At 44.1% G+C, this 25,174-nt stretch overlaps 1 protein-coding gene across 7 annotated transcripts in view; it reads right to left on the bottom strand.

Annotated features, from left to right (window-relative positions):
- HDAC4 (histone deacetylase 4) overlaps positions 1-25,174 on the bottom strand; it is a 1,546,655-nt gene that overhangs the window by 122,422 nt on the left and 1,399,059 nt on the right. For all 7 annotated transcript variants that reach the window (XM_085645137.1, XM_085645138.1, XM_085645139.1 and 4 more), the window contains one exon: positions 7,165-7,283. In XM_085645137.1, coding sequence (XP_085501263.1) covers positions 7,165-7,283 — 119 coding nt within the window. The remainder of the gene's footprint in view (positions 1-7,164; positions 7,284-25,174) is intronic.

The raw sequence follows: 25,174 nt of genomic DNA on the forward strand, positions 1-25,174 counted from the left end.
AAATAACAGAATCTGGTTTTGGATGGCCAGTCAGACAAGAAGGGGAACTTTCTGGGGCTCTGGACTTTTTCTCTATGCGAGAGAGCACTGGTGGTATTGTTACCGGTGTCATCATTATCTTTACACCCTCTTGCCAAATGTAGTCAATAATTGGAATTGTGTGCATTGACTTTCTAGCTTCCTCTTTAAAGTCATACAGGAAGCAGTCTGTATGCTTAATTTCCATGGGTAGATGGAATCTATTAGAAGCCCTCTCCAATAAGTTGTGGAAACTCCCTATGTCTTCTGGTGGGGAATCCGCTGGATGGTGTGACGGAGGTGGAGTAGGAATAGCGTAGCCTTTTCAGGGATCGGCAGCTGGATCTGGGATTTCGCCTTTTCTCGCATCCGAAGAGGAAAGGTTGACTGGATCAACCTCTCGTGGTACTGTAAATGTTGCTGGTGAACTGGGTTTGGATTTGCGTTTGCACCAGAAGTTCCCTGGGAACGTCTTGAGATGGAAATCTTTGTCTTTAATCTGCTAGCGTAGCTTGAAGATCTTGAATTAAGGTCGGAGGCAGATGAGCCATCTCTCTAGGGCGATGTTCTTGGTATTCGTAGTTTTGATAATGAAGCAGCGGTGCCAGATATGGCTGGTAGTATTGCTGGTCTTCGTAGTCATCTTCAAAATCCTGGCACTTCACGTGCAGCTCAGATGGGCTGTGTGCTGCTCCATACATACCATCATCCTCCTCTTACTCATCAGATTCTTGAAGGTCCGAAAGGTGAGATGGAGGTAACGGAGAGATTATACTGTAAGCCGAAATTTCAGGATGAAAATATTTCTTCGTCACCCCAATAATCGACGACGGTGGCATCGACAGGCTTCTTGTTACAGCCGCTGAAAATCCTGTTGTTGACGATGTTGTCGATGGAATCATAGTTGACGGAATCATCGTCCACGGTATCGTCGTCAACGAATGGTCTTGTCAGCGACAGAAATGGCGTCAATGGTGTGGATGTCGATGGAATCTTCTACGGCTTCATCACTGAAATTCTCACGACAACGTTGACGGTGCAGACGTCGATGATGACTGCGTCGGCGATATCTTAGTCGATAGCATGAGTCCGGAGATAGCCATGGGCATCGTCATGTTTGATGTCGACGGGGCCGACGTAACAGTAACTTGCCGTCGTCGATGTACCAATGGCTGTCGTCAACAGTGCCGTTGTCAAAGGGGATTTTTCAATCCTGCTCTTTCCAGGATAACATGAAGAGGCTCTGTGCTGCTTCTTTTCTTTCCTCAAAGGGGTAGAGGAAAAAGAAGACGAAGGCTCAGAGGAGGCTTTAAAATGTTTCTCCTTTCTTGAGCTCTTGCTTTCTGGAGAGGGTTTAAGGTGTTCTCTGCCCTCTCCAGAGCCTTTCTCCTTAGACCTTGATTTTTTTTTAGGTCTAGGTGAACCAACAATGTCCTCCTCGGATAACTTGTGGTGGTTAGTGGACTACAACCATAGAAGCAACCTCCCTTCTCTGTCTCTTAAGGTCTCAGAAGAGAAAGTGCGACAGATTTTTCACTGTTTTACCTCATGGGCTGGATGGAGGCAGTAGATGCAGTCCTTGTGAGGGTCATCAACATGAACTCTTTTTTTGCCATAGATCTTGCAGGGCCTAAAGAGACCTTTCTTATCCGACATGATGGGTAGAATATTTTTAAAGAAAAAAGCTGGAAGGTTAGAATAAAACTCAGGGAGACTCCCTTCACACACGACGTGTGGTGAAAACCTGAGGGAAACTGCCTCTGCTGGGAAGGTTCTAGAGGGTGCTAACAGCGGATTGGCTGCATTCAACATTTGGTCCTTTTTATAAAAAAAAAAAAGAACATAGGCTATATTAGCATGGCTCAGGGCTAGTATAGCCTATGGCATTATTTGAATACTGCTTAATTATTATACCGTGGGACTCCCATCGCGATGACGGGAAATGATTCAGGCAAGTGAATCTATGAAAAATACCCCAATACTGGATAAATACATTTTCTGTAAGTATTCAGTTTCTTACAAATTAAGCAGATCAATGATATTGGAGGAACTACACAGACAAACATGCCCAATAAGAAGATAGGTTACTTACCTGTAACTGCAGTTCTCCAGTATTGGCATTTTTCATAGATTTACATGCTTGAATCATTCCCTGTCGTCGAAGTCCCTCAGTACCATAATAAAGCACTGTCATAGGCTATAATGGCAATGGAAAAAGTCAGTTTAATTGCGTATGTCCTTTTAAAAAAAGAACCAAGTTTGAACTATAACGAATCAGGAGAAAGCACCCTCTAGAACACTCCCAACAGAGGCCAAGTCGCTCAGATTTTCAACCACAAGTGGGAATAAATAATCCCGAGTTATAAGGGGAGCCTCTCTAGGGAGGAGGGTGGGTCAGATGTGACTCTATGAAAGATACCAATACTGGAGAACTGCAGTTACAGGTAAGTAACTAATTGTCTTGTCTAGTATTGGATCTTTCATAGATTCACATGCTTGAATCAGAATAGCAAGTAGTTACTGTGTTTGTATATCTTATAGTATTAGCGCAATACATTAATATATAAATGTATATTTATATCAAACATTAAAATTTGCATAAATATAAAAGCAAACACATGGAACCAAAAGAGTAGTAAAACCTGTCCAACCGATGCTTCACTGCGCTGTGCTAATTCCAGGGAAAAATGTTGCATGCATTAATACGCACACTCTTCCAAGACAAAGCCCGGCATATGTTCTCCAGAGGCACTTCTACAAACAAAGCAGTTGAGGTGGAAACTGCCCTAGTTGAGTGCACCCTGGTTTTCGCTGCGAGGGACTTGCCAGCCTTCGAGTGGTAGAACTGGATTACAGCTGAAATTCATTGAGTTGCCATTGTAACTGGAGCGCCTATTACAATTGTGTCCCTCGGAGTCCAACAGTTGGTCAGTTTGCATGAATTGTTTAGCGTGATGTAAGTAGAATTTTAGATATCATAACATAGTGTATGAATGGACCTCTCAGCTGGTGATGTTGGATTCTGAACGAAAGTCAGAAATCTAGGCAAAATCTGAAGGAACCTTGGGAATAAATCCTTGGATTGGTTCTGAGAAGTAATAAATTGTGGAGGCTCAAGCAGGTTCTTCAGTTGAGAAAGCCTGTATCTCCCCTACCTTCCTGTCGGAGTAAGCACTAGTAACAAGGCGACCTTCCACTTGAGAAATATTTGGTGCGTCTGTGAATGGGTACGAATGTGCTCTTCATGAGCAGAGTTAAACTATGTTCAGGTGCCAGTTTGGGGAAGGAGCCCATACTGGAGGAAAAAACTCTAAATAATTCTTTCATTAACTGTTTGATGAGTCTGCAAGAGCAGAAAGAGAAAATGTGATGAACATCTAAATCTTACTATTGTTGCAAGCCGTACCTTAACAGACTCATGTATCACCCATAACTGAGCTAAGGATGGGAGATAGGATAGAAGTCTGCCAGATTATGCTAGATTATGTAGGTTTCATTTCTGGCGCCATAGGCAGAAATGCTTCCATTACTATTTACATGTCTTTATAGTGGCTTCCGCCTTGACTTGGAGAGAATACATCTGCAGTCCTGAGGAACATTGAGACCTATTAATTCATAGAATTTAGGAGCCATGCGCATAAGAGGAGAGAAGTCAGGTCAGGATGAAGGACCTGGAATTAGTTAATCGTCAAAAGTTTATGGTATGTTGGAAGATGAATGTGGTTGGTGTCCGATAGCAGGAAAACCTCAGGAGAACCAATGCTGCATGGGCCAACTGGGGGTGGTCAGGATGAGAAGACACCACTCCGCTTTGCTGTTGCTGAGACCCTTTGGTATTAAAAGTATTGGGGGGACAGGTAAGCATAGATCCTGGACCATGTGTCGAAAGGCATTCCCTCATGATCCTGGATGTGGATGCCAACTTTCATAGAATTGGAATTTGCTGGTTTTGTTACAAAGAAATCTAGAGCCAGTTTGCCCCAGAATGAGAAGATCATATTTAGCGCAGACCGATCAAACTTCTATTCATGGAGGCTTCTTTATTGCATGCTGGTGGTATTGCACGTGCAAACTAACACCGAAGACGTTGCTATCATTGGCAGAAATGCTTGGAGACTGAGTTAAATGGATTTGAGCTCCAGGCGATTGATATGCATGCTCTTTTGGAGCAGAGATCACTTTCCTTGAATTTGCAGGCTCTGTAGATGACCGCCCAAGCTCTCCTGGGAGGCATACGTAGTCCTTACGAAGTGAGGTATTTGAGGTAAGAGCGTGAGGTCCTATGGTAGGTGGGAAGTCTGGGACCACCAAGCTACAGCTTTCATTATACCTGTAAAGATCACCAGGAACTTGAACAATTATTTTGTTTGAATCTATTGTTTTTGTAGCTGTTCCTGTAAAACTCTAATTTTCAGGTTCCCAAGATGGATCATATTGATCGCGGAGTACACGATGCCCAGAAGATAACTGCACAGAAGCATCTAATTTTTTTCCCCCTAGTTTGAGAGCCAGTTCCTAGAGTGTTGATTGTTTGGCTTGGAATAGTAAGTCTTAGTCTTGGGCAGTATCTAGTGTTGTGGCCTAGGAACAGAATCTTTTTGGATGGAAGAGTTGATGATCTTTGATAATTCACAAGGAGACCTGGTTTGTGAAACAACTTTAGGCAAGCCACTGTGGCCTTGGATGCTTGAAATGCCATTGCTGCTTTTTTATCAGCCAGTTATCGAGGTAGGGGAATACCGGATGACCCTCCTTCCTGAAAAATACTGCCATAGGGCTAGGCAGTAGGTAAAAATGCAAGAAGTTGATCTAAAGCCAAGTGGGAGAACTTTGTGATGCAACAGAGAGAATGTGGCAGTATGAATCCTGTAAATTCAGAGCTGTCATGTGGTGTCGGAGAGGGTGACCATGTAACAGTATTGTTTTCGGAAATACTTGTTGAATTTCCAGAGGTCTATGATGGATAGCCAGTACTTTTTTTTCGTATCTATGAGGTACAAAAAACAAGAGTAGAAGCCTGTTCCTTGCAGAGAATGGGAGCCTCTCCCTATGGAACCTTTGGTTTGCATAGCTAGCACTCCTTTCCAAAGCAGATGCAAATAAGGTGGATGCCCTCATTTTGGTGGAGCAGTGGGCGGAATCTGGGTGAACTCTAATGTCTGACCATATGTTTCTAGATCCAGGACTTATTTGTCTGATGCTATTTTCTGCAACAGATGACAAAATTCTGGAATTCTCCCACAGGATAGCGTATGCAGCACCAGAACGTTGTCACCACAGGTAGGCTAGCTCAAGGGCTACTTACAGATAGCGTTGCTAAGTCTGATAACTTTGGTATCCTCCAGACACAGGTAAGTATCTCTCTTTCATGGGTCCCTCTAAAGGGTGCTTCTGTCGAAACTGAATGTGGTAAATGATCTCACGGTGTCAGAGTCAGCCTTGACTGCTTACAAGGCGTCGTCAACGTGCTTGCCAAACAGAGCATCGTCATGGTAAGGTAAAAATATTTGATATATTTGCACCTCAGGTGCTAAATGTAGTGGCCTTGAACCAACCTTGGTGTCTAAGGACCACTGACCTTGCCAGTTATGGGAAAACTATTGAAGCTATATCTATAGCTCAATCTATGTTTACTGATGAGGATGTTTCGAACCCTGCAGAATCTTTTTTGTTTCTGCCCTTTTCGTATTCTGGCAGAAATTCTATTTATGTAGCAATGTCTGACTACATCTTGTGGTTACACCCGCCCCACGTTGCCAGTGAATTGGCAGCCCGTACAGTAGCACCGGACATAAATGAGAACTTCTTCCTGCTGGTTAGGCGGGGTTATGAGTGACAGGGTTTTCCAGGATTGTAATTTGTCCCAGATATATCCACAACTGGAATAGGGCTCACAAATATTCGATTTAAAATCGGAATGAGAACAAACCATTGTTTATTTGCTTTTGGAAGTTGGAAGCGTTTGGCCGCTCCTTCCTAAAGGGTCTGTAAACCATCAAATATCATCTGGTATGGAATTGACCGGTTGTGGGCCTTCTCTCTATCATCACCAGATGTGAATGGGTCGTTCCAGGGAAGCATGGTAATGTTTGACAATGGGATCATTCTTTCAGTGGCAGAAGCATCGAAGAATGCAGACATATAGGGCACAATGTGACCTTATAGGCCTGGGAAAGGGCTAAGAGTAATACTGTAACATGCCCTGTGGGTCTAGTACTAGCGCTACATAGAATTGACCCATGCTCTGAAGTTGGAGGCAGAGCGAAGTGGTGAAATTTCTCAACATATCGCCTCTCCATATATTGCTGACTGTTGTAGACATGCCCGTATTAGTCCCCTTAATTCGTGACATTAAGATATTCTGGATTATGTTCTTGTTGATGACTAATGTGCTTTCGTCGTTTGCATTGTCATCGAGAGCATAGTTGAGTAGGTGGACGTAAACGACTAGGTTGACGTTGACAATGTTTGTCGTCGACAAGGCCTTCATCATAGGCAAGGTCGTTGTAGAGGATGCAGTCAGATTAGGCTGGCGCATACGAGGTTGTCGTAGACGATGCCATTGTAGACAAGGCAGTCGTAGACATGGTTATTGTAGGCAAGGTCATTGCAGACGAGGCCGTCGTCATAGACGACCGTCACAGACAACCGTCGTAGATGATGAGGCTGTCGTAGATGATGAGGCTGTCGTAGAGGATGAGGCTGTCGTAGAGGATGAGGCTGTCGTAGATGATGAGGCTGTCGTAGATGATGAGGCTGTCGTAGATGATGAGGCTGTCGTAGATGATGAGGCTGTTTCCCATGGAATCATTCTGCCCTTTATAAGACCCATCTTAATGCCATCAGCTATGCTATGAACGTTCACAACAAGTGAGTTAGGATGAGATTTGTCCCCAATGGGGAGTTGGGGATGTTTATGGGAATAGTTAATTGTGTACAGTCTGTGAAAACTCATTCAGGTGCTCCAACTGCACCATCCATAAGATCAGTGTAATGCTGGGAGCTACATTTCTACACCAATGAGCGAATATGACAAATAAGTATTTCAAGTAGCCTATGCATTTTCACTCAAAGGTTAAATGAGCTAGGAATGCAGTTTGTTGATAAATAATAAAAACGTTAAATACATCTGAAAGTCCACCTTACATTTTGCCGACAGTTTGTACCCTCCAAGAGGAGCAGGGTGCCCATCCACTGCATCAAACCCAGCTGACACCAGTACCACATCTGGGGCAAACTCATTGGCAATTGGCATTACAACCGTCCTGTTAAAAAGAAAAGAAGACAATTAGCTGGCTTGGCAAATAGAGATTGGACAGACAGCAGGTGGTCAAGGAGATTAATTTATATTTAATGAGGTAGGCAGGAAAGACAGTTTAAGCTAAGAGGAAAATTAGAGCAAAACATATACATTGGAGAGGGCAGAAGGTGAGACAAGGTTAGATAGTTGTAACACTGGTTATTTAATATGACATTCTTCAATGAATTAACGAACACTGAATAACTCTGTGGGTAGGATTCTGGAAAAATGCATAGTTGTAGAGGGCAAAAGCCAGTTTTCTTGATGCTTATTTTTTTTATGAAAAAAAAGAAGATAGTAGGTTTGTAGAACACCCTCACTTATAGAAAATAAAGCATCATGCCCTTAATGTCACAGGCTGAACCTGCTATTACAGCCCAGAAGAAACAGCTTTGCTACTGACTGGCAGGTCATTTTGAAGATTACATAAGGCATGATGGCTTTATTCTTTGTAACCTAAAGTGCATTCCCGTTGTTTTCAGGGGAGGATGCAGTGAAGATTCCCAAGGTGTAGAGCTAGGATTACAAATAACTTTTGTTTCTCCGTGAAATACGAAATGGAGAATGTGCCAGGACAATGCAGACAGGAACACATTCAAATCTGCCCTGAGATGCTACGACCAAATGATCCGGACAACCAAGTGCAGTGCTCTGAATGACCGCAACAATGCCAGTACTAACGGAAGCAAATAAATCTTCGCCATTGCGAAAGATTTCACCTCACCATCAGCCGCCTCCAACTCAATCACTCCCTCCCAGGACCTCTGCAACAGTCTCTCTCAATTCAGCATTACCAAAATCACCACCATTTACAGCAACTTAAGTCCACAACCAGACCCGATTGACTTTACCCAACACCTCCTGAACTTATCAAAAGAACCAATGCAAACCACATGGCCTGACATTGCCACAGAAGAAACTGCTGCCACCATAAAGTCAATCCAGTCAGGGGCCCCATTGGACTCCCACCTGTGCCCAAGGACTACAACCCATCAGCACAATGCTCACTACCATTCTGAATGCCTCCACCTCTTAGGACCTTTGAGGTGCTTGCAAACATGCAACTGTCCTCCCATTAACGAAGAAACCCTCTGCAGACCCTTCAACACTTGCCAACTACAGATCGATTTCATTTCTACCATTCCCAGCCAAGGGCCTAGAGAAATTCATCAACAGACACTTCATCAAATACCTGAACAAACACAAACTCCTTCATACTGCTCAGTCTGATTTCAGATCCAACCTCAGGATGGAAACTGGCCGCATCACTGCCACGGATTTCATAGAATGACTCTTGACAGAGGAGACCTGGTGGCCCTCATCCTCCTGGACCTCTTTGCAGCATTTGACCCAGTCTCCTACCCCATCCTCATCCAAAGCCTAAACGACAGCGGAATCCATGGAGATGCACTACGATGGATCTGCTCCTTCCTGACTGAAAGGGCCCAGTTAGTCAGCCTAGCACCGTACACCGTGGACACCGGACACCTCATCTGCGGTGTTCAGCAAGGATCCTCCCGGAGCCTGACCCTCTTCAACGCATAAATAATCCTTCTAGCCAGCATCATCCGCTCTCACAATATCTGCATCCTCTCCTGTGCCAATGACATGCAACTCATTCTCTCTCTCATAGACAAGATGCCCAGAACCCAGATCAAGTTCATAGACTGCATGGCTGAAATCGCCAACTGGATGAAGACCAATTGTCTAAAGCTGATCACCGACAAAACTAAAATCGTGATCTTCAGGAGAAGCATATCACTGTGGGACTTCACCTGGTAGCCAACAGAACTAGGCCTGACACCCACCCACACCAAGATATCAAAGAATCATCATCAACAGCAAAATCGGCATGATCGCCAAGTCAATGCGGTCACCGCTTCATGCTTCCATACCTTAAAGATGTTGGAGATTTTCAAATGGCTCCCAATCAGTACAAGGAAAACTGTCCCCAATGCCCTGTTCACAAGCAAGATGTATCCATAAAAAAAAAAACTCAGCAAGGGGCGTGGCTTGGAAAGCCAACATGGCGGTCGCAATCTAGGCCGTCTCCACCAGCCCGACACACATCCGACGTCTATCCTGGCATCCCGGACACGATGGTGGCACTGAATGGTGTGGCAGAGTTCGTGAAGTCTGGGAGCCGGGTGCCAAGGCGGTGCCGAGATTCCGCCGCAACGCAGGAGAGGCCTGGCAGAGCGCAGGAGGCCTCGGGAGCGGCGTGCCGCGTCCCTGCTGCGGGAGAGGGGCAGAAGGAGGAGCTCGGCCGGGCTGGAGGACGCACCCGGTGGCAGAGGGCGGACTGGTCCTGTGGCGGGAGGCTTGTCCTCCGATTGAGTGGTGGAGCCCCGCGAGGAGGAGGAGGAGTGATCCGGCAGCCGGGCCGGGACGCGGCGGTAAGGAGGAGTGCATAAGGCGGGAGAGGCAGTTGCTCCTGGGCTGGCGTGGAATCGGGGGCGCTCAAGGTCGGAGGCGGGCGGCGATGGGGGCGGTGGGCCACCGTGTTGCATTGTCCCATTATCCTGGTGTGGCCAGGGGATCAGCGGCGTAGTCGGGCCGTGGGGGGATACGGGGATCTTGTTGGATGCTTTGCCTCTGGCTCCCTGGTTCTCCCCCCCCGCATGGTTATTGGAGCAGACGGTGATCGGCAGCTGGATCGGGCCACGTGGGAGGATTTGCATGTGGATCTGTCTGTGGTGTGGTGGCGCACCCTCCGTTCCCTCGCAAAGCTAGCCAAACTGGGAGAGTGGAAAGAAGGCTAGTCCGCGCTGGGGGTTCATAGACCCACAGAATTGGCATCGCTGACAGTTGCAATCGCCTGGGCCTGCGGTGTCGCTGGTGTGGCATCTGGAGGGTGGTCCTGCGCCCTTTGACGATACCCCACGGAGGCGGTCAAGTATTGGGACTTGGTGGCACTACTGGGTCGAGGGGCTGGCACGGAGGATCGGGTCGCCTGCTGGCACCCCGCCGCCCTGGTCGGGGCCTGCTCAGGGAGTCCCGCCGGCTTGAGCCACGGAAGTGCGGGACGGACTGTTGGGGGAGCCAGTCGCCGCCTACGCAACATCTTAGCCGGCGCGAGTGGGTGAGACCCGCCCGGCCCCTGGTCGCTGTGGGAGCTGGTGAGGCGGGGGCTGCAGCCCTTCATTTCTGGAGTGCTCGGAGGGTCAGAGAAGTGAACTCCGGGTGTCGCCGGGACGCACTCGGCGGCTGGATCAGCTGTATACTGGGATTGTGCATCGCTAGAGCGGGGGCGGGCCAGCCCTAGGAGCACAGGGCGTCACCATGACCAGAGATAAGGGTGGCGGTGGCGCGGCCCGACAGGGGTCTATCGACAAGTTTACCGGTCATGGGGCGGCGGCCGGAGCCACTGGAGGCCAGCCAGGAGCGGTGCCGGACAACGCGGCCCTGATGGCCGTCATTACCCAGTCCGGAGACATGTTAGATGCAAAGATAGGGGCAGTTGGTGCGGATGTTACTTTACTGCGGCAAGACTTACGCAATGCGGTGGGCCGGATTACAGAGGCCGAGACGCGTATTTCTGGGGTGGAAGATGACGTTGCAGAGTTGAAACGAAAGGTGGCAGCGACGGAGACCGTCCAAAAGGGCCTCCAGCACCGAGCAGAAGATGCGGAAGGACGGGCCCGACGTAACAATCTACAATTTGTTGGCTTTCCGCAGGGCTGCGAGGAGGGAAACCTGGAGCGTTTTCTATCCGCTTGGCTGGAGGGCTGGCTGCCCCCCGATGCGATGTCACAATGCTTTGTGGTGGAGCGGGCTCATCGGATGTAATGTCTGTGGTGGGTTGGGACTGGAACGATGTTATGAGCACAAGGGTGGACAGGACAGGGGGGGTGGAGAGTCGTGGGAGAGATCTCCCAACCAAATTACATTCCCTTGTGACAGGACTGGACTGGGTGGACACATGGCGGCAGGCCCATGGCGCAGCTTGGGAGTATACATGTATATCGGCAGTCCACCATTCCTTCTCCAGATTGGATTACATCTTTGTTCCCCGGGCCATGGCTGGGAGGGTGGCTGCGATACTGCCACGGGGGCTCTTGGATCACTCCCCGGTGCTCATACACTTGGAGGTAGGCAGGGGACGGCAGCCGTTTCGTTGGCGCCTGGCAGTGTGGAATCTTCAGAAAGCTGAATATGCAGCGCATATGGGCGAGGCCATAGCTCAGTATTTGACGGCCAATGTGGGATCCGTGTCTAGTACGGCTTCTCTGTGGGAGGCGTTGAAGCCCACGCTGAGAGGGGTAGATATTTTGTGGTGCGCAGCGGCTCGCAGGCAGCATAGGGAAAAGTTGACCCGCGCTGAGGCGAACATAGAAATTCTAGAGCGACGAAGCCAAGAGTCGGGGAGTGTTCTGGAAGCGCGCCGGTTATTGTGGGCCCAACAGGAGTGAGCAGCCCTGCTGATGGATGAGGCACGACAGGTGTGGCTGGCGACGCACAGTAGAGTGTACCAATGGCATCGCTTGTGCCAGGGAACCTTTCATGCTCAAGCCTTACTGGGCATCTTAGACGCTGAGGGAAACCCGATTACTGATCCTGCCTCAATTGCTGAGAGTTTTGCTACATACTTTACGGACCTTTATGCCCCCAGGGAATGCCTGGTGGCGGATATGGTGGAGAAATTTATTATAGACCTGCCCCCCAAGGCGATATCGGACGAGCTGCAGGATGGGTTGGAGGCCCCTTTGACAGATGAAGAATTGGGGACGGCCCTGGGGGAACTTAACCCTGGGAAGGCTCCCGGACCTAACGGGTTCCCGAGTGAATTTTTCCGTCGGTACCATGTGCAGTTGGCCCAACATTACCGCACGGTAGTGGAGGAGGCTCGGGACAGGGGTTGTCTCCCTCCGGATCGGAGACATGCAGAGGTGGTGGTGTTCCATAAGCCTGGCCGCCCCCCGGAGCATCGTGCCTCATACCGCCCCATATCTCTCTTGAATGTTGAGGCCAAAGTTCTGGCGAAGGTATTGGCCAATCGTTTACTGCCTCATATCACATCACTCGTGCATCCGGATCAGGCGGGGTTCATGCCTCAGCTGGCCACCCGGCATAATATTAGAAGGGTGCAGGTGGCGATTGCGGCGATCCAGCGGTTGGGGGAACAGGCGGCAATACTCTTGGCAGACATGGACAGGGCGTTTGATTCCCTGAGCTGGGTCTACCTATTTGCTCTGCTTCCTAGGCTCAATTTGGGGCCACGCTTTCTTTCATTTGTGAAACTTCTGTATACAGGGTTAATGGCGTCGGTGCGGGTGGTGGGAGCCGCCTCCTCTACCTTTGCTATACAGAGAGGAACGCGGCAAGGGTGCCCCCTTTCGCCCTATCTATTTGCTCTCGCCATGGAGCCTCTGGCTGCGGGTAGACGCCTAGGTGAGGGGATTCGAGTGAGCCACGGGTCTCTCAGATAGAATAGCGTTATACCCAGACAACGTCCTCTTTTATCTGACGGCACTTGACAGGACGGGGCCACGGCTTCTGCAGATAATGCGCATCTTTGCAGAATCGTCGGGTCTATATATGAATCCCCGCAAATCCACGCTGTGGGTGTTGGGAGGCCGGACGGAGGTGGGCTCGTGGGCGACCGAGGATCAGTCGGCGGCAGGTGGCTGAAAATACTTGGGGGTGGTGCTCTCGGATGTACCGGCGGTGGCCTGGGAGCGTAACGTGACACCTGTGTGGGATCGTGTTCGGGCGGACATGCAGATCTGGTCCCGCATGCCCCTGACACTATTTGGTCGATCGGCCATCTTCAAGATGGTCGCGCTCCCCCGACTTCTTTACCAGCTACAGAACCACCCTTATCCGATTCCGCCTAAATGGTTCCGGGTGGTAAATTCCGTATTGGGACAGTTTCTGTGGGGAGGTGGGATGGTGCGGGTGGCCATACGAAAATGCTTCCTATCTACTTATAGCGGGGGCTGGCGTCTCCAGACCTCCTCTCGTATTATCAGGCCTTGCACCTGCTGGCCCTCTCCGAGTGGTGGTATGGGGAAAGAGGGGACCCGGCGTTCGCCCTGGAACGCTATCTCATGGGGAACCACACCCTGCATACAATATTACACTGGGTAAGGCTGCGGAGCCAGCTGCCACCAGTCACTCGAGTGGTGTGCACGGTTTGGAGGCAGGCGCTGCAGCGCATGGGTTGGTGGAACGTCCTGACCCAGGAGACTCCTTTGTGGGATAATGGGCAGTTTCCCCAATGGCGGCCCTTCAGGGGTTTCGGGGATGGGACGCCATTGGCATTTCCACCATGGGCGATGTCCTGAGGGGCACGACTCTGAAATCTTTTCGGGACCTTCAGGAGTTGTTCCAGATGCAACAGGTGCAATTTTATCGTTACCTTCATCTGCGCCATGCGCTGTCCCCTAGCCTGCAGGGCCTGGAGTCCATACCCAAATTTAGCCCAGTCGAGGCGGAAGTTTTTATGGGGGACTTGCATGACAAAAAGATTTCGCGCATCTATAGGTCCCTGGTCATACACTGCTCCCCTACATTACCGAAACTTTGGGGGAACCGGGAGGCAGATGTTGATGGACTGGAGGAGGAGGATTGGACGGAGGCCCTGGTAGCCCCGGGGCGGCCATAGCAATTCGCTTACGCCTAGTCCAGTTCAAATACTTACACAGAGTGTATTTCACCAGGACACGATTGTGGCGGGCAGGGATGATCGCCTCTCCGGACTGTCTTTGTTGTGGACGGGCGGAGGGTACATTTATACACACAGTTTGGCACTGTACGGCATTGGACTGCTTCTGGAGGGGAGTCTTCGCCTGACTTTCAGAGGTTCTGGGGTGGGAGCTTATCCGAGCACCAAAGCTGGCGCTGCTGCATGTTATGGAGGGGGTGGGGGGAAATATATATATATAAACGTCCTCTCCTTCTCCTGGGCCTCACCTTGGCGAATCAAGATATTGCCAGGGCATGGAAAGCGACGAGGGCCCCCTCTGTGGCGGCCTGGAAAAATGGTCTAGACTTCTGCATGGGATTGGAACACCCCATCTTCGTGGCCAGGGGGTGCCCGAGTAAACATTATAAAATATGGAAGAGATGGGAGGAGTAACGGGGCCTCTGGCTGGAACCTCCGGTAATGGAGGAGCCTTCGCTAGTGGATTAAGTCTGAAGGTTGGCCTATGGGGAGGAGAAGGCAGGAGCAGTGGGGGGTGGCGGGTTTGGTTTGGGACCTGTGGAGTGTTTCTTTGATTTTGCAGTAGGGGGGGTATGGACTAGTGCGACCCTGGGGGGGGGAGGGAGGAAGGGAGGGGAGAGGGGTTTGGGGGTTGGGCAATATCGTTAAATGCTACTGTGTTGTGCATTGTTGTTCTTGGTGGAGGGGGAAACAAGTCGTTTGCTGTACTGCTTGCCTTTTGTATGCTTTGGCAGGTGACTCTGGAGTGCAGAGCTGTGCGATATATATGCAAATTGACCAATAAAATCTGTTTTTAAAAACAAAACTCAGCAAAAGGCTGCAGACCATTCAGAACTCGGCGGCCAGAATCACATCCTCCCACGCCGCACTAGCATCACAACAAATATGAATGAGCTCCACTGGCTCCCCATTCACAAACGAGCACAATTCAAACTCCTAACCCACACTTTCAAGGCACTACATAACACTGGCTTAGCATACCTCAACAATCACATTTGCTTTCACAAACCTACCAGACATCTTCATTCGCCCGGACTCCTATTGGAAACAAACAATTACAATTAGCACCTGGGAAGTGAAAAGGTGGAACCAGCCAATATGTATAAATATTTTGGAGTACTATTTAATTCTAATGGAAGGTTTGCAGCTCAAATATAAGAAATTAAAAGGCAAAGCACTTGCAGTCAGACTAGGCTCGCAGCACAGGAAGACAAAGCATTCGTTCGGTTCAATCCTGCAGGCGGCACAAGCCAAACTTCTCCCAGCATTGGCTTATGAAAGCGAGACTCTGAGGAGACGTGTCAGAACTGTACAGAAAATAATAGTCTAAAAAATCTTTAAGTCTGTTTTTCACCTGCACATCTTAGGTTGGAGTTCGGTCTGGTAAAACAAACTTTGGGTATGCAGGCTGTTTTTGTAAACCACTGTCAAAGCCTTAAACTCGCAAAGGAGGGCTCCTTGGTCCACCACCTCTGGCTGGAAATACAGGGGAGGGATTGTCACCTATGAGAGCTTTCCTACAAAAGTCACCCATCACCCTTGGCGTCTCATCCACATGGGCCTTAAACCAGAGTCATAGTGAACTGAAAAAAATAAAACTAAACACCAAAGCACTCTCTCTTCTGGAAGACAAGCAGTCGCTGGCAAGGAGAAGCCAGGGATGGCTAACAGTTAGCAATTATACAAAGTTATCCCCTCAAGGATATTTAGCGATAACTCATAGCAATTGCACCAAGGAGCAGTTTCTAAAATTCAGGCTGGGGATACTGCCTGTATCAAAACATTATCCACCTTGGAGAAGAAAGGAAAGCGTAAACTTCGCAGGCTTTGCGGACAAGAACCAGAGGGCATCATTCATGTGCTGTTTCTCTGCAAAGCCACTTTGACTGATCGTCAAAAGATCCTACACAAAGACTTCCTCAAGAGAGGGATAAGATCATGCAGAGATGCCGCTGTTGCGTGTTTCAATCCCACGGACTTAAGACTAAATTGTGCACTGGTACAAATGTCTTAGGATAGTGGAGAAAAAAGTACTGGTCGTAGAATGCAGAGAAGCCCAGCGGGAAGGGTGCGGCTCAGCTATTGGGGCACCACTAGCATAATTAAAGGGGTGATATGCAGGGGCTTTATAAAATATAATATTGCAATCACTATTCGACAGGTCAGTAGGAGTTGTATAAAAGATTAACAAAGATATTTAGGGAGTGCTAGGAACTTTTTCCTACTACTGTAAAGATCTAATCTGCATAGTCCTAGTAGCCACTCAACACTTACCTCCCTCTGCCTCTGTACGCAGGTTTTAAGTGGACAGTCAGAATGTCATATTATAATAATTGGTGGCTTTACTTGACTTTTATTCTGTGCAGGGATTCGGGCTACTTTGCTCTATAATAATTGAACTCTTATCTGGAGATTTGCAGAATGTTTCATTAATGAATGGTTTTAACAATCGGTAAATGATAGATTATAGCAGTTTTACTGCTGTATTTGATGAATGTTACTGTACTGAGGGTTATTTGTATTGGAATGGTTTTAATTAACTGCAAATAGACTTGTTAAACCTAAAACTTAAAACTACTTGCACAAATCTCACACATACAGAAAAACAGATTTGGCGGTTAAGACTTGACCTGCATTGCTCCTAAAGCATGGAACAACTGGGCTCTACAAATTAGAGCCTCTTCCTCACTTCTTCAATTTCACAAGAAGCTGAAGACTTGGTTTTTATCGAGTAGTCCAACAAGGCCCTAGGTGTGCCTAGACACTCACCCTTCCAGATGATAATATGCTCTACAAATCTGCTTAACACGGCATTTCTTCTGCAAAAGTACTGCATGCCAAAGTGTAATTAAATATTGTACTGTTGTTTAAAATCAATAAAGTTGATTATCAAAAAAAGAAAAACAGAATTTCTTAACTGATAATCATGACCAATGGATAGAATATCATCCTTACGCTCTCAACTCAGAAATGTAAGATCAAGATGAGAGAAGTAGTAGACAGATATAGATAACTCAGTTAAACAAAACATTTGCAGGAATATTTTATATACTTTAACATCACCTCTGGAGTCAGAGTCAAGGCAGTATCTGTTTCAAAGGTGTGAACAAAGCTCCAAGTAGCTGCTCTGCAAATTTAATTTCATTGGCTGAGATAAACCTATGAAGGACCACATTATGAAAAAAGGTATTTACCTTTAACTATAGTTACCCAGCACTGGTATGTTTTATAGGTTCACATGGCTCAATAGTGCCAGCCATCAGGATGGGAATCCTTGGAACAATAATGTTAAATAACACTCTTCCTACTGCCTCAACTAACATTAACAGCTCCATAGCCTTCTATTGTGACCCGAACTGTGGCCAATGAGGTGGCATAACAGAGATCCAAGCCTCTCCCCTGCAGCTTCGACTGCCTGATTTTCAATGCTCGTCTTATGTTAATGTATCAAATAGGCACCTAATATAGAGGTGATAACAAATGATGGAGCAGTATAGTTACTGGTAAGTCAACTTTTTTCTCAAGCAACGGATCTTTCATAGATTCACATTCTTGAATACAAATCAGCGAAGTAGTTGAAAAAAACAAAAAAACTCAGTGGACGGTGGAATGAGGCTTACCTTCAGCCCCAATACAAAAAGGTTTATCAGCACCACTGGTTGTTGCATGCTGTTACGTCTCATACTAGTACACTGTGAGTACCTTGACATCACAGTACTTTGCGTCTGGAATAGTTTACCTTTGCAGGTAAGGTGGTAAGTATAATTATATATACACACACACCTACATACATTTATAGAACTGTTAAAAGGTATAACTCACAACCTTACTTTCAAAGTGCAGTATCTATACATGTGTGTGTGTGTGTATATATATATATATTCACTGAAAAAACCATGGGTTTCACACACGTTATAGTTAGGAATTAGCATTTAAAAAACCTTAGAAATTCAATGAAAAAACCAAAGGTTTCACACATGTTATAGTTAGCTGGACATTTCACTCGTAAAAAACCATTGAAATTCCCCCGTTATAGTTAGTTCAGCTAACTATAACTCGCGCGCCCGCAATGCACTACTGATGACGTCACATATTACATCACTCATGACATGGTCAGTGACATCACTCATGACATCACTGATGACATCTCAAATGACATCACTGATGACATCATCCAGTGAATGTGTGTTTTTCTGAAAATTAAATATGTTTAATATATGTATATCTCAAGGTCGATGGAAGAAAAAATGGGTATATAAGTGTCTAAATGGATGCTTTGTTTTTGAAAAATTTATTGTGTAACTGACTGATTAAGTGTATCTTAGTGAATACATGGGTTAGTGAGTAATGTTTAAATATGTAAATATCTGTATCAGTCTCTCACTTTGTGTATAAGTGGCTGCGTGGGTTGGTGAGTAGCTACATGAGTGTTTATATGGGTTATTAGTTGTTTTTTTGAGTATCAGTCTGAGTGTCTGTATGGTTCGGTGGGGGGTATTACGTAGTGCATAGGTGCATGAATGAGTGACTCACTGTTTGTATGTGTTGAAGACAGCATGTGTGCAGGACTGTATGGGTAGATGAGTGTGTGCATGGGTGTGTTAGTGAGTGATAGACTGTCTCAATAGTGTCTTTATGAGTAACTACATATGTTTTAAACTAGTATATGTGACTATTGGTGTATATAAGTGAGTATATGTGAGAGTGAGAGATTGGAAGAGTTCCTGTATGAATAAGTATGTGTTTCTATAAGTGATTGTTTAAAAGACTAAGTATGTGTAAGTTTCTGTAAAAGTAAGTGTGGTGGTGTGTGTATAACTGTATATGCAAGTAAATGGATGTTTGATTCTTTATTAGCATGAGTGACTATGTGTGAGTAACTCTATGGATGAGTGGCATTGTGTTACAGGATGTTTAGGTGTATAGTACATGTATGAGTGACTGTATAGGACTGTTGGTGAATGAGTGGATGTTTATGTGGATCTTAGAAATATTGAAGAGGATGTTGTAATTGGTATTGGTATGTCCATTTTTTTGGAAATTTCAGTCTGTTTTTTTGAATGTTTGTATCAAAGGTTATATTAGGGTGAGAGGAGGTCTACCACTCTGTCACAAGGATGATGTCATCAGTGATGTCATTTGAGATGTCATCAGTGATGTCATGAGTGATGTCACTGACCATGTCATGAGTGATGTAATATGTGACGTCATCAGTAGTGCATTGCGGGCGCGCGAGTTATAGTTAGCTGAACTAACTATAACGGGGGAATTTCAATGGTTTTTTACGAGTGAAATGTCCAGCTAACTATAACATGTGTGAAACCTTTGGTTTTTTCATTGAATTTCTAAGGTTTTTTAAATGCTAATTCCTAACTATAACGTGTGTGAAACCCATGGTTTTTTCAGTGAATTTGCAAGGTTTTTTAAATGCTAATTCCTAACTATAACGTGAGTGAAACCCATGGTTTTTTCAGTGAATTTGCAGGGTTTTTTAAATGCAAATTTTTTTTTTTTCTTCTTTTTTTTTTTACATATTTTTATTTTAATTTTTTATCCTTTTTTAAAGACTATGGTTAAATTTTAAAAATTCTACAATATGTTTTTATTTTACCATTTTTTTAAAATAAACAGGTAAAATTTATTAGTATTACATATTTTTTTTTTTTTTTACCGTGCACGTCTTGCTGTAATTACGTTAGATTTCTACGCTGTTTGCGTTCATTTACGCAATTTGCGTAGACGCACGTCACGCGTGCACAGCGCGTAACGCGTACGCTGCACGCGCACGTTACGCGGAAGTGAAGGGGCGTGCCTGTTTTGCGCATGCGCGCGTGCGCGTGTCTTTTTTACGCGCATGCGTACTTTTGCTGTAAGCGCACCGTAAGCGCACCGTAAGCGTACGGTGGGTCATGTGATCATGAAACACAACTTTTGATTGGTTGAAACTACTTTCAGTTCTAGAACTCTCCTACACCACACCCATTCCCCTCATTTCTGCTTGTGATCCCTTAGGAGAAGGAGCTGGGTTGTCTTTGTGATATGATGGCAGAACAGCAGAGCCCTTCTGAGAGTGAGGCTAGCAGCACTACCTTGAGGCAGAGAACGAGGAAACAAAAGACCTCTTTCATATAGGAGTATTTTTCTTTTCCAGAGGGCCAGCAAAAGGTAAATGCACCCTTAGTGACTTGTAAGCTGTGTGGCCGTGTACTTTCAAGAGGGAATCCCGACAGGAAGTATTCCTTCGGGAATCACACCATGTTGAGACACCTTAAGGATGTACACAAAAGGACACATGCTCGACATACTGAAGGTAACCCTTCAGTAAGTCAACCAAGCACATCCACAGCAGCTCAGCCTGGACCATCATCTGCAGGGCCGAGTCCTTCTTCTGCAGGTCAGGTGAGCCCTTCATCTGTGGGGGGAGCATCTCCTTTTTCTCGTCCTCAGGAAACCAACCCTCGGTTTCTGAGGGTTGAAATACGGTGCGCCACTTGTCATGATCTAATTTGTTATAGGGAGACCAGTATTTCCCTAGTGAACAATAAAATAGATCAGCACACTTGTCGTACCGTCTAATATTCCCATTCTTTCTTTCCTCTGTCCCTGCATGAACACAACGGCTCTTTTAAGAGCCAACCTTACCTTTCATCTATTTTTTATATATGTTTTTAAAACTTTTTTTTGATTTTTTTTTTACCGTACGCGTACGGTACGCGTAATTATTATTATTTTTTTTAAAAAAACACTAAAAATCAATTATCACATTACAAGGTCCTTGAGAGACTACAATGAAAAACTGAAAATGTGATTGTGGAGAAGTGGAAAAAAGGGACCATGATATTTTTGACTTACCATACCCACTCCAAAAAATATTTATTCATTTAAATTTTTTTTTAATTGCTTTAAAAATGGTTCTAGTTTTCGAAAATTTTCTATCTCAATCTGAAAAAAAAGAAAAAAGTATTAATATTTAATAAAACATTTTATAATACAGTACACATATTTACATATTTTTCAAAAAAATTTTTTGCCTTTTTTTGCTGTTTTCAGAATATATTGCATTTCACTATAAATTGTGAAAGCAATTGCATTCATCATTTAACAGCGGGCAAAAAAAAAATTAACAATCTCAAAGATTGTTTTAAAAAAGCCCACAATCTCTTTTTGCATAAACATAACTTTATAGAAATGCATAATATTCTTAAAAAATATCATCTAATATCAATACTTATTTCTTTAAAATACCGTCTGATATTTTTGTTTCAGAAGTATAATCACAAAAATATATCTCAAATAACTCCACAATACATCTGGTTCCATTTCCTTTAGGCCAAATAGTAATTTTAAAATTCTTTTTTGATTAAATTTCCAATGTTAATCCAATAAAAATCTAAAGTTCAAATTGTACAGATCTCACCGATTCTCTGTAACATTTTGGTTTCCGAAAGATTTATTAATAATTAAATAAGTCCACAATAGAATTGTTTACCTTTCCGCATGGCCAAATAGTAATTTTAAAAATCTTTTTTGAATAAATTTCCAATGGCAATCCAATAACATTCCAAAATTTAAATTGTGCAGATGTTACCGATTTTTTCTAAATTTTTGGTTTTCCAAAGTTTTATTAAAAATTGAAAAAGTCCACATTACAATTGGTTACCTTTCCATTAGGCCAAATGGTAATTTGTAAAATCATTTTTTTTGAAAATTCCAATGGTAATCCAATAAAATGGTAAAATTGTTTTGTCCAGATGTTGCCAAATCTCTCTAAAATTTAGGTTTCAGGAAGATTAGATAGGAATTTGCTAAATCAAAAGGCAAACGTTGCTTAAAAATCAATTGGGAATCATTACACAGTGTCCAGCCTTTTTCACATTTAAGATAAACTGTGTAATGACCAGAAGTTACAGTAGGTCCATCATGGAAAATTATTGCAACTGTTACAAAAGTTTTTCCTGAAATTGATAATTGCTGTCCTGTAAACTTCTTTATTAAAGTATCTAATTTTGAACCATCAGCTTTACAGCGTTGCATCATTAAAATTACATACTGTCCGTATTCCTTTAAAATTAACGTTGAAAACATGTCAGATTGACACTCACTGCATTCCATGCTATGATTAGCATCTTTAACTAATTTAGCAAAAGTGACTGTTTTACTTTCTGGCAATGTGAAATAAATAAACCTTTCAGAATCAACATTAGAGCCACATATATTATAACAGTTTTCACAACTATGTTCCCATTTATAAGAGAGACCAAATAAATTTTTAACGGGAACCCCTTCTTCTTCCAGTACCTGAAGAAAAAACATCAAGAATTCCTGTGCGTCTTGCTGTACATTTTGAGAAAACTGTGTTCGTCCTGAACATACATCTAAAAGTTTTCTAATTTCAGTAGCACTTTCTATTTGAGTTTTATCATTCCTCAGCTTTTGAAAAAGGAGACTCAACTCAGAACAGAATCTTTTTCCCTGATTTACTATTATCTGCTCTTGCACACTTTCCAGATAAAATGCAACATTCAGCACTACATTAGCGTAGCAGTTGACACCAGAGCTATTTTCAAAATGACATCCTACAACCTGTTCTTCATTTTCCTTTTTCTTTTTGCTTGCAATTACATCACTCCTCTTTTTTTTCCTCCTCTCTACATCTTCATTACAGATATTCTCATTTCTCCTTTTACGAGAAACTACACGTTTCTCCAACACAGGATACTGACCTAAATGAGGAGCATAGCTTCTTCTTAATCTATTATACTCCTTTACACAATTTGCATCAGCACTAACTTTTGAGTCATCAAAGTCTATCATGAATAAACCTGATAATGTTTTCACTCGTGACAAAGCAACATATGCCATACCTTCTTTGAACACAGTTGAACCAATGTTCACAAAAGCACAATCTACAGTCAATCCTTGAGACTTGTGAATAGTTACAGCATATGCTAGAGAAAACGGAAACTGCTTCCTACGTACATATAAATCTTTCACAAGCATGAAACGAACTGAACAACGACAAATGTCTTTAACTTCTTCTATCTGATCAAATTTTATTTTTAAACATTCAATTCCATCTTTTTTCTGATAATTAATAAAACCCACAACTCTTCCCATAGCTCCATTAACTAAACCTTTTTCAACATCCAAATTTCTCCTTAAAAATACTCTACAGTTCATGCAAACATAAAGATTTTTTTCTAATCCAGCTGTTTTGGAAATGTTCTTCTCTAGTGAATCCAATTTATTTTTCAGTGTGCCTGTTAATGTGACAGTGATTCTTCCATCCTCAATTTTGTCCACTGCTTCCAATTTCCTGATATCTTCCTTTTCCAATTTCAAAAGCTCCTCATTGAATATTGAGCATTCACGTAGAGTTGGCATTAAGCAGATGACACTTTTCTTTTCTGCAATGTTCTTGTATATCTTCTCTGCAACTATTTCTTCCTTTGGAAATAAATTATGTAGCAGCCGACTCTGTAATGCTTTTGTGCCAGCTTCAGTGAGTAGTCCAATTCTGATATCTTTCAGAATACTTCCATATTCTTCATCGTTTGCTTGCCTCATATTAGTAGTAAGTTCCTTGTACTCAAAGAAGGACCAAATATTTGCATTACCGATGCTTCCCAATGACTTCTTCGTGTCTTCATGTGTCACAGTATTAAACACTGGTTGTCCTTTAACTGGAGTAAGTTGCAAAAGATCTCCAAAAACTATGACGTGTTTTCCTCCAAATAACACGTCATAGTCTGTCTTCAGAATTTGCTGCATTCTTAAATGCACAAAGGCAAGCATTAAGTTTGATACCATGCTCACCTCATCAATAATGAGAACTTGCATCTTCTTCAATACTCTTGAAACTTCCAAGCATGCTTCTCCAGTTAGCTTGTTGTATTGTATTTTGTTCTCATGCTCCACTGGTAACATTAGCAAACGATGTAAAGTGATTCCTTTTATGTTATATGCTGCTAACCCAGTTGGAGCAGTAACCACACAAGACAAAGTAGAATCCGTTTTTTGCTGTAGGTAGCTTCTGATGACTTTTATAAGGAAACTTTTTCCAGTTCCAGCTTGTCCGCTTACATACATCCTGATTGGATGAAATGATGTGCATGAGCACTCTTTTTTTTCATGTAGAAATCCGTGATCAATTTTGTTTCTGATCTCTTCATAAATTTGTTGCTGCTCTTCGTTCAGTTGTCTTTCCAAATTTTGTAAGTCTATAAATTCTTCTTGAGCTTGATTCATAGCCGTTTCCACTTCATTCATGGCTATTGATGCTTCATTTTCAATGATTGGTTGTCCTAGGGGATCTTGACTGAGTGTTCCTGAACTTTGGCTGTCCTGAGAACTGTCTCTAGCTATTTCTGCTGCAATTGTAGTTTCCTGTTCAATTTCTTCATTTAACATTTGCAGATAAGTTGAGAATGTACTGCATTGTATGCTGTCTTTGCAAGCATTAAAAGAATCTTCATAGCTTTGAAATTCTCCCAGTAGTTCATCCTCTGTACGCCATGGTTTAAACAGCTGTAAAAGAGCCAAGTAGTAAAATTCCTTTTTGTCAGTAGTGTCGCAACTCAGCTTCCTGTGATTTATCAAACTTCCTTTTGTTTGCTTCACCAAACATCCTTCCTCACCAATGACTTTATATTTTCCATTGTTGATGTCTTCTGTGGCTTTCCGTGAATAAATGTAGTTCTGCAGCACTTCATAGAGACACATGTTCTCCAGATGATGACTTCTCTTGGGATAATATGTGTCCAACATGTTTGATTTCAAAATATCTGTACTTTCTGGGTCATTCTCGGCCAAATATTCAATTTCTCCAACAGATTTCAGTACCCGATTTCTCATTGCTGCAAGGCCTAAACTTGCCCAAATTATTCTTCTTGATTTCGAGTAGAGACTTGCAGAAGATAACCTATCTGAACATTCGTAGGATCCAATTTCTCGATGCGATAACATCTTCAAACTGAAACTGTACAGCTTCTTACTGACAGTCTTCTCGTGAGAAATCTCTTCCCACATTTCCTTCAATTCTGTTTTTTCTGATTTCGTAATGTAAGACGTTACATATCGAGCAACAGCAATGGAATTGTCAGCTACATACTGTATATCCATGTTAGCATTCCACATGGATAAAATGACTGGGTTGTAGTCATTTATATTTTTTGATTCTTCTTTTCTTT

Source organism: Triturus cristatus, chromosome 3_1 (assembly GCF_964204655.1).
Source record: "Triturus cristatus chromosome 3_1, aTriCri1.1, whole genome shotgun sequence".
NCBI lineage: Eukaryota > Metazoa > Chordata > Amphibia > Caudata > Salamandridae > Triturus > Triturus cristatus.